Source organism: Lytechinus pictus, chromosome 7 (assembly GCF_037042905.1).
Source record: "Lytechinus pictus isolate F3 Inbred chromosome 7, Lp3.0, whole genome shotgun sequence".
NCBI classification, from domain to species: domain Eukaryota; kingdom Metazoa; phylum Echinodermata; class Echinoidea; order Temnopleuroida; family Toxopneustidae; genus Lytechinus; species Lytechinus pictus.
The window spans coordinates 7733054-7744483 of NC_087251.1; the positions used below are offsets into that span (position 1 = coordinate 7733054).

Here is an 11430-nt window from a genome sequence, read left to right on the forward strand (position 1 = left end):
ACAAAGAGAGCAGAATACTTACATTGAATCAAGAAGCTATCCAGTGAAGTTGGCCAAAGTAAAACTATACAGATGTAGCCTCTAACAAAAAGAAGTTGTCACAGTTTGTCATATTATCAAGGAAGGATACTAAATAATGAAAGATCCACTGCAAAGTGTTACTTTTCAGATGCTGTTACTTTCAATCTATGACTCGAAAAAGCTGAATGTTCATGTGGGTGATTCATAAGCTGTTTGTAAGTTAAGAGCGACTTTAAGAATGACTGGTAAATCTTGTGGTAAATATAAACGTATACAACAAAATTTTAATTTTCAATGATTTAGCGTGTAAAAAGGTTCACCAGTCACTCTTAACTTACAAACAGCTTTATGAACCCCCACCCCCGGAGTAATATGTAGTCCCATCCATGCATTTATGTGTCCAGTGGATATGACTATTGAATTGAGACAATTTCTGTTCATTTTGGTGATTCCAAAAACTTTCCCCATGCATTAATTCTTGAAGTGTATCAATTTATGAATAATCAATATTTTTTCAAATCATTTCAGGCAGTGCTTTCCATTATTAAAGGGATGGTCCAGGCTGAAAATATTTATATCTAAAAAAATAGAGTAAAATTCACAGAGCAAAATGCTGAAAATTTCATCGAAATCGGATAACAAATAAAAAAGTTATGGAATTCTAAGTTTCATCAATATTTTGTGAAAACAGTTATACACACATCGTCATGAATATTCTTTAGATGGGCTGATGATGTCACATCCCCACTTTCCTTTTTCTTATATTATTACATGAATTCATAAATGTTTCATGTTTTCACACGTGTAAATGATGTGTCTCCATTATAATGAAATAAGTTAATAAATCAGTTGTCAATCTAATTGTTTTAGTACTTGGTAGAAAAATGTTGAATAAACCTTATATCATATAATAAAATACAAAAGAACAATTGGGGATATGACATCATCAGCCCAACTAATAAATATTCATAAAGACATGCCTGTTTCACCGGAATAATGCAATTCTTTAAATTTCAATAACTTTGTTATTTGTTATCTGATTTGGATCAAATTTTCAGCATTTTGCTCTGTGAATTTTTACTCTATTTATTGAGATATAGATATTTCCAGCCTAGACCATTCTTTTAAATCTTATTACTAGAAACAAAAAGTTTTTCAAAAGTTTGATTAATTAATACTCAGTAGATGCATTTAGCCTGTTTGGAAAGTTAAATATTTCTTTATTATATATGCATATTAATTTATCTTTGTATTCCCAAAAAGTATTTGTTTTTACTTTTAAAGTAAAATCCATTCCTGTATTTAATAGCTATTATATTTTCATTAAGTATTGAAATAGATTTTTAATAAGCTTCTTCATCACATTGTATAGAATTATTCTGTATTAATGACAGAAAAAGAAAAACCGGAAATATCAGACTACTATTAGGGAACATTAATTTAGCAAGGACCATGTACATGTATCTGTAATTTAGCTAAAGCACATTTCATCTTTTTTTGTGACATTTGCAGTCATCCTACTCATCCAGGAATTATGGTTCGAGCATAGAGAATGGTAACATGGCTCCTAACTCACCCAAAGCTATAGTGAATGCACTCAAGGTATGATACGTTCAGTCCTCTTGACATACAATCTGTCATCTGAGCTTCAGATGTGAAATAAAAGCTTGTCTTTGTTTGTCATTGTGATGTAGAGCTCCATGTAATGTGTCTGTCATGCCATAGGTTTGGTGCTTTGTTCTTGTGTTTTGTCTCATGATACTTTCCATTTCATACAATACAGCTGTAGTTGTCATTTGTTTGTATTCTGGCATGGAAGTTCAGTGCCGATATTTTTCAAATGCGTTATTCATTTTTAGTTGGGATTGAAAGGCAGGGATCAAAATTTTATATTTTTTGCATGAAATTTAGAATACATGCAAACTGATTTTAGTGCAGCTGAAAACTACATGTACATGTATGTTACTGGTTGTTTGTACATGGTTTTGGCCAGGGTTTTGTTTGAATATCTACATGAAGGTTATTTGGGAGCAGAAACCAATCAGCACAATGTACATATGTATTTATAAGGTATTAATATTCCGCATTGAGGTTGCATAAATAGGGATAGTGATTTTCCGTTTCAAAAAATTGCCTTTTCCGTTTCAGAAAATCTCAAATTCCGTTTCAGCATGTCAGAAAACGGAAATTCCGTTTCCCCATAGACTTTGTACACACGGAAAAGTGACAATTCCGTTAACACATTGAATAGCAAAATCACAACACGCACACTCGCACTGGTCAAAATTTGTATCTGCTACTGTACCAACAACACAATAAAATCCGTTCTAATCGGATCTATGCGGGTGCATAAAATATTTTTACACACCCATTTTGCATGCATACATCCTCACCTTTCATATTATTAGCATTATTTCACGGTGAAATGATATTTCATCGATAATTTTGGGGATTTTTAGACATCGTTATCATCAATCAACGGCTTTTCCCCAATCCGCCATCTTGGATTTTAAGACCACGATATCGTGCTGTTACATCTTCAAACGTAGAGGGCAGCAACACAAGACCGTGTACATGTAGTTGAACGATATGTGTGCATGTGAAGCCCAACCCGGCCGGCCGGGTACGGGTAAGGTGCGGGGTACAAACGAGTGTGCTGATGTCGAGTGCAGTCACGATGTGTGAATTGTCATGATAGTAGCAAAGTGAGATCGTGTTTTCTGGGGTTTTTCACTTTTTTGGCCATTTAATATTCTCATTTTGCTGTGATTTTGGAGTAATTTCTGTTGCTATTCTGTGTATTTTGAGGGAAAATACGTTTTCCGTGATTTTCCGTTTGAAATGCCACTTTCCGTTTCAAAAGGCCCTTTCCGTGAATTCCGTCCGTTTTCCGCGATCGCGGAAAATCACTGTCCCTACATAAACCATCTATGACAGAGAAGGTTTAAGTTCTTCATACAGTGCTCCTTTTCTCTGTGTCATTAGAAAATATGCTATTGTGTAACACTGAAGAACTCTTGATAATCTTCCATACACATTGTAGTTATATTTCAAGACAGATAAGATCAAGGCAAGTGTGCATATATTTTCATCAGCCTTTGTCGTTAGGGAGTAATCTATTTCTTTAGAATACTGATCCTATTAGTATGTACATGTAGGTCCATGCTATTAGTAATGACTTGACTCCTTACATGCCTCTAGATACAGGTACAGTGTACTTGCATTTAATTAAGATGACTCACTCCATGAATTCCTGCAATCAGTGTGATTGTACTGCATTACAAGGAGTTGTAGTCATGATCTATAGTACCTTTGCACTGGACTGTACATTTATTGGTTAACACAAGATATCTTAACATAGTTTTCTGAATTGAAATTTGTAAATAATGATTTTCAAAGGGAAAAGAAAATTTATTTTACCTCCTTTTGTGTTGTCTTTGTCGAATAGATTCATTTATTGAACATCAATCAAATTCATCAAGCAAATAAAAATGTACCTGTAGGCCTACTTTATGTACATGGTGTACATGTACTCATTGCCTTCATGTAGTGTGTATTGAAATTCAGCAAAGGAATGTGTTTATTTCTGTATCATGTAGTAGGACACAGCAACATTTATTTTTTCTAAAACATACTTCATTAAATAAACCCACTTATTAGTAAAGATGGCTCCTGTGACAATTTTAAGTAAATATTTGAGTAGTTTTAGCTGGAATGAATGAAACTTATTGTTTGATAAAAATATAACATTGTGTCAAAACAACTACTCTGGCCACAATATTTGTACCTGATTCCAGAATAAGGAAATAGTTGACAGCTTGTGTTTGCATTGTCAGGCCATGGATATACATTACTAGAGACAAACTCCATTCATATACAGTGTACATACATATACATGTAATTCAGTATTTTGTTTTTACATGTGTATAGTTTTACAAGATAACTCTCCTGTTGAGTCCTACCGTTATATTTAATGGAATAAGGGCATGGTGTAATCCTGTCTTTGAATTTATTCAGGTACATTAAAAAAAAAGTTGGTCTCCCATCTCGGAGTCTCATCCCTGAAAGTTTTATCCTCTTTTATTTTTAACCTGCCTGTTATATTTCTTGTACTGTATGTTCCACGATTTTTTATCTTGTAAATCTTTTGCAAATATTGTGATTTTTTATGATTCATCTCAATAAAAACTTCAATAATAAAAAAAGAAGGTACAGTGTATGTCATGTGAGGTATTGAAATGGCTTTCATGTACATTTATCGGTCTCATGCATGCACATGTTCATGTGTAGGCCTACTGTACATGTACATTTAATCTCATTTATACCAATGACAATTATGAAGCATACATACTCTATCTCTGAGTGATACAGAGGTTACCAAATACCAAGTGCATGTTATATTGTACATGTGGGCATTTTCACCACAGATGGACACAGAGGCAACAAAATCAAGTTGATATTCATGTCAAATGCTTTATGTTTTTTAATAAAACATGACCTGAAGTTTCTGAGACAAAATAATTTTCCGACTCTGGCAGCCATTTTTTATTTCAAAATGGCTGCCGAAGTATGGATACAAATTAGTGTTGAAAATAGTATATTGATACATATTTTGTTTTGACAGATTTTTAAAGAACAGGTTTGATCATGTTGTTTTCGCCTGTGATTTAGCTTGCTATTATAACACTTTTTAAAATCCCACAGAAAGAAACACCAGTAATTCATTCATCTGATTAAAAAACATTGATGAAGTATGTGATATGGTATGTAATGTCAGTTACCGAAAACATGAACTTTTTTTTCTCATTTCCTGGAAAAGAGGATATATTATATGAAACTTGGTAGATTTCCTCTCTAGGTAACACCCCTCCCTTCGACACCAAAATTAAAGATAACCAATTAACAATGAAGCCATAGGGTACCATTAAATATATGTAATGTCAGTTACCGAGATGTAATGTCAGTTACCATGATAAAACGTTGGTTACCAATATTGAAATGCAAATATGTGGTCAATTTTATGGTGAAGAAATATTGTATACTTCTTTCACTTTAAAAGTCACACCAGAAGGAGCTTGCTATTGACTTTTAAAAGGTATAGTTCACAAGGAATACTATATGAAATTATGAAGGAAGTTGCATTCCCATCGTACAAAAAAAAATTACAATGAAATTGTTTTGTACATGCAGTTACCAAGTACCTACAGTAATTGTTTGTAATTTTGTATCAGACAATTTTTTGTTTGGTTTTCGAGGGGGGGGGGGTAGGGGGTACTTTTCCCAACCTATTGCCTAAATCTGCAATATTTTTTAAGCTTAACATTGTGATGAAGGGGATTTCCAGGGTCCCTTTTTTAGTTTCTAGGATTCTTTTGAGCATTGCCTCGTTAAAAGTAAATTCCTGGTTTTTATACCTGTTAGTAGTGTGGATGTGTGATACAATTTTGTTTTTGGTTTACAAGTATAGATGAAAAGTGAAATTTGACAGTTCTGATCAATGTTGCATGGATCTACTAAAACTGTTTTTTTTTCTAATTTACAAATAGTTCAGTTTCAGTTTAGAAGCTGGAGTTTATTTTTTGTTGACAGCTTAAAAAAGAAATTAGCAAAGAAAATGATTAAAAAAATTATGAAGAGAATTGAAATCCAACAGATATGAACAAGCATTGCTTGCACTGACCAGAATAGAAATCAATAAAACTACATGGCTGCATGAGATTCGGGGGAGGGGTACGTGTAGCATAGGGGAGGAGACCCTTATTCATTTTGCCTTTTTTGAGGGGAGGGGGAGTTTGGAGAAGGATAAGGTTTAAAAAGTCATTATAATACTGATGAATATATTATGGGTGTATAGTCAGAAAAATCCATGTGTACAGTCAATGCAATATTAAATTACTATAGGAAAACATGTAGCTGCTATGACCCACCCCCCCCCCCCCCCCGAGTAAGTAAAACATACATTTCTTATCTTTTGATAATTAAAAATGTTAAGTATTATGAAACTTTTATGATTTTAAAAAGCCTTACATATATTTAAGTACCAAGAAAATTATGCCTTTGAAAATCATATAGCACTGGTAAATGTTAATGTGTATTGTCAGTTACCGACAAGTAATGATAAAAATGTTCAAATCAAAGAAAGTAATTAAGAAAAAGAAAAGGTTTTTTCATAGAAATGTTCCTAGAAACTCGGGTATACTTCCACATCAAGCTCACTTTCATGTGAAGCCCTGCACAGAAGATACAATGCAATGATTCCACACATTTGACTTCCATGTGTTATCTCTATGGCAAATTAAGTGTAATGTCAGTTACCGTAATGTCAGTTACCAGCATGGTTGTGGAAAAATTATCATAGCCCCCAAAATACGAAAACGAATTGTTTGATATTTTGACACATCTTAACCTAGTAACGGAGGTATATTTACATATTCAAAATATTACTCTATCTACTCAGGGACATGATATATTTCAATTTTAATGAACACCCTGAAATTGCATGTCCTTTTGCGTAATGTCAGTTACCGACACATTTTTGCTTGCTGATGCGTAAAAAAATGTGGTTACATAGGAAAGCTTAGTATCAGAGTATACAGCAAGGTTCACTTTATTAACTCTATCAAAAGCAAACTCCCATCATTTGTTGTTTTAGAGATACACACAATGAAAGGTGTGAAAACATTGTGCCGTGTAATGTCAGTTACCGTGAAAATGCCCATGTGTTGATAACATGGTACCCTAGGAATTGATAATGTTAATGATGTTACACCTGTCTTGCAAGTCAGTGATAAGATGCTGTGTCACATGTTATAAAAGGAATTGTTTTGTATATTAAGTTTACAGTGTATGTGCATTGATTTTCCCCACATTCAGCTACTGTATAAGCTGTTATTTTCGCGGTGGTTTTATTTTCGCGGATATTGCCGATCGGCCGCGAATTTAACAATGCGCGAAAATATTGACACATTTATCAGTCAGTGCCAATGTCTCCAACAGCAAAGATTTGCTATTTGAAACTTTTTGTATAGTGAGAAAATCGAGATATGCACCTTTATATGTAGAAAAAATAAGGTTTAGAAAGTACAGATAGTGATTCAAAAAGTTAGCTAGAATTTCACTTTTTTTTTCTCAAACAAAATCAGAGCCTAAACTATTTTCTTACATAATTTTATCGATATATATTCACTCACTGTAATATTACAATGTATTTTCCATGAAAATTTTTTAATTTATTGTCATCTGATTGACTATATACACACGTATTGGCAGCTATTTGCATACTCATTAAAGGAGAATGAAACTCTTGGAGCAAGTTAGCTTTTGTGAAAGCAGAAAAATCAAAGAATAAGATCAACAAAAGTTTGAGTAAAATAGGACTATCAATAGAAGAGTTATGAGCATTTGAATGTCAAGATCACTAATGCTATGGAGATCCTCCCATTGGCAATGCGACCAAGATCTATGATGTCACAGATGAACAACTCTCCCCTTTTGGACACTGAAAATATACCCCAAAACATCTCTTTTTGCTCATTCTAATCATATGACAAACGATTCATCAATGATATAATGTTGTGAAACCTCTGTACTTGTCCTCCCATAAAGAGAACACCTCACCTTGTGATAGACTCTATAAAAGTGAGAATATAAGTGAAATAAGTACTAAAGTAATGAGGGAGTTGTACGTGTGTGACATCACAGATCTTGGTCGCATTGCCAATTGGAGGATCTACATGGCATTAGTGATCTCAATATTCAAATGCTCATAACTTTCTTATTATTCATTCAATCTTCCTCAAACTTTCAACAATATGTTTCTTTGATTTTTCTCTTTGATATGGATTCAGCTGGTTTCAAGGGTTTCATTCTCCTTTAATATTCATAAGTCACATGACCACAGCTTTTAGAGGGGTAAAAATCTGTTCACAGAATTCAACATTTTTGCACTGAAACCAACTTTTTACAAAGTGAATCTTACAAAACACAACTTCAAAAGATTACTCTTACATATCAAACCGTGACATGATGAATTTTCAGATCTAAAGGTACAAAAAAGTGAAATTTAAGCCACTTTTTCTCCACACTTTGTTACAGTTTGTAACTGTTTTTACTGGGACATATTTATGTACATAGGACACATCAGCAAAAGAATATTGAGAATCAAAGTTTTGCACATAGTTTGCACTAAGTTCGCTTCTCCGATATGCTGTGGAAGTATTTTGTACATCTTCTGATCGCGAATTCAACAACCCGCGAAAATGTCGGGACCCCCGCGAATCGAGAAAAATTCTGTACGCGAAACTAACAGCTTGTACAGTATGATAGAGTAAAGGTACATGCACCATGTCATCCCAAATTTATATTTGACTCATAGAAAAGGAGGAATCAGAGGGAGAATGAAAAGGTCTGGCTGCTTTCATACATGTACATGTAAGGATGAGGACAAATTAATTTTTGTTTTCAATATTGAGAAAAATGGCTCATGATTTTGATATAAAAGAGGATAAAGGTTTGATAATCCTTAGAACTGTAAACAGTATAAATTGCATACTTGTAAGTCTTACTTATAAGAGATAAATTATTCAACATTTCTCTTCTGATTCCATGTTCACAATATCCTTCCATTTTATTGTCAGATTGCAGATTTTCAGTTCCAGTTCATTTGTGAGAGAAGTTGATGTACTGTATGTTTGCCTCAGTATTTCTGATACAAAATGGATATATGACCAAGAAAATTGCTTGGTTTAAGAGAAAAGAATAGATCAGAAGTTAGAGATATTATGTTATTAAATGCATTGATCCGAATCAAACTGTAGTTTAGGAATATAATTATGGTGATACAGTATTCTTTGTTGTCCATAATCAGGAGGTCAAAATGGTATTGTACACAATGTAGGTACATGTACATGTATACATGTACATGTAGGTTTTGACAGTTTGCAGTTAAACACCAAATTTATCCATTTGTATTATAGAAATACACCATTATTTATTATTGCAGCCTTTGCAGGTATATTGTCTTGTTTACATTTTCTTCAAATCCATATTCTTAACACAAAGGGAGTTTACCCCCCCCCTCCCCCCCCCCCAAAAAAAAAAAAAACAGTGAATAAGCCAAAATAACTCATAACTCAATATTGATAATTTTTTAACTTGAAAATGATTTCTTATACATTTGATATTGCTTGTCAAATTGTTTAGTAGGCAGATGTTAATCAATTCTACATACATGTACATGTACATATATATATATATATATATATATATATATATATATACCTTCATGTTAGGTAGAGTGAACCCCTCTTAAAAGCTTTTTAGGCTTGAATGGTACATGTAATATTACATGATAGTGTGAGTACATGTGAAGAGTCAGTTTAATACATGCAGGAGCCCCTTTCATGCCATATCTTTGAATTTGTTTGGATAAAACAAATCTACCCTGATTATAATCACCACAGGCCATGTAATTGGTTTGCTTTATTAAACTGGTATAAGAACACTGCAACCCACTTTAGAAGCATAACATTGGTATGCCAATAATTTCATGCAGATTTCATAGATAACTATATGGTGTAAACTGTCTATATGCACCATTTTCCCGGGGGGGGGGGGGGGGGAGCGTCAAATATGTTTAAAGGGGTGTTTTTTTTCAGTTTTGGACGTGGGCCGCGCATGCACTCGTTAAGGCTATAAAAACCACAAGGTTTTCACAAAAAAGGGTGGTTTTGAAAGACTGGTCATTGGTCAATCGCAGGATCAAATGTATTTAGGGTATTTTTTTTCTTCAAAAGCTTGTTTTTAAGACTAGCCAAACGTAACATACATGTATACCTTGTAATTTAAAAATGAATTATTACCTGATGAATTTTGGATGAGACTTATTTACAGTGTTTACAATGTATTCCTCTGTAGTATTTTATCCTAACTGCACTGGGGGCATGCAAACACATGACTATAGTTTTGTCTATTTAAGCTTATTTTTAGCAAGTAGACAAAACTTGTTTAGGTGTCATATTCTTGCAGCAACTTGTTAAGGGGCTAAAATGTGCAAAATGAAGCCTGTGAAAAACTTGTTTAGGGGCTTATTTTGCACGCAGAGAAAAACTTGTTTAGGGAGTGTTTTGAAATACATGTAATTTGTTCACACATGTGTACAGCAATACATTTGACTGCCCCCCCCCCCCCGGCCATTTTCTTGGCAGGTTCATACATTTTGTAATGTTTTCTTCAGTAAAATGATATATCATTGTATTGATTGACATTAAATACTGAAATTGTAGGCAACAAAGATGTTGAGATGTTACACGGCAAAGCTTATAAACATGACTCTTTTGAAAGTTTTGACCAAATGTGATCTCTGGTGACGTTACTTGTAGATTTCTACATGTACATGTTATGGGGGTCATCCATTTGTCTCTCTGACATTTATTATTGAGATAATTTAAAAACTGTTTGAATGGTCAACTTAAAACTTGTAGGGAGGACAATTTGATAGGTGTTTACATGTACACTTACATTGTAGGTACATGTATCAAGGTCATCATACACTTTACATACATGTATACGCTACAAAGGTCATGTTTATAAATAATGGTCTCTACATGTATATCATATGTCCACTGTAAAATAGAAACATAATTTCCCAAAATCATATTACAATGTACTCTACATGCCATTTCTTCTAATTATAAAAAATAATTTTCTTAGAAAGAATTTATTAGTTTAAAAATTATGTACACAAGGGACTAATAATGTCTTCTGCATGATTGTCATGGTATTTGATACCTCATATCCCAATGTTTAGCTTTGTCATGCCAATCTTCATAATAGTAAACAGTGTTTAATCAAAGCAATTGAGGAGATGTCAAGAAAGTGCAATCAATACCCCCCCCCAAAAAAAAAAAAAGACACTTTCCATAATGTTTTACAGTACCCTCATATTTTGATTAAAAGAGAATAAACAATATATCTTCTTTTTTTTTATTGGCAGGTGTTGGAGGTTCATGACATGTTGGAGCGAGAAACACCACCGAATCACCTTGAAAATGACCATATGAACACCAATGAGAAAGCTATTGTCAGGGAGATGTGTAATGTAAGTCGACCAATCTAGGTTTATCCCCTATAGAACTTGACTGGCTTCTGTTACTATACATTTTGTATTACTGTTGGGTTATATTCTTTCATTGTTCAGTTTCTGCATTGCAAATGTATTTATTTCTTGTCACTTCCTAATTTTGTATCCTGTTCAATATACATGTACATGCCAAATATTCTATATGTCTTTGATATCTTCCAAAAGTATAGAGTTGAAACCAGTTGTTTAAAAGAGATATCATTTGAAATTTTGTTTTCATGAACTCTTGTCTAAAGTTTAATTGTTGTACTTCAGCCCTGGGTTTTTTT

The 11430-nt window shown here is 33.3% G+C and overlaps 1 protein-coding gene across 1 annotated transcript in view; it reads left to right on the forward strand.

Moving 5' to 3' along the window:
- Positions 1–11430, forward strand: part of LOC129265049 (coiled-coil domain-containing protein 85C-A-like) — a 36557-nt gene that overhangs the window by 18648 nt on the left and 6479 nt on the right. The window contains exons 6-7 of the mRNA XM_064101827.1: positions 1534–1623; positions 11015–11119. Of these exons, the coding sequence (XP_063957897.1) occupies positions 1534–1623; positions 11015–11119 (195 nt within the window). The remainder of the gene's footprint in view (positions 1–1533; positions 1624–11014; positions 11120–11430) is intronic.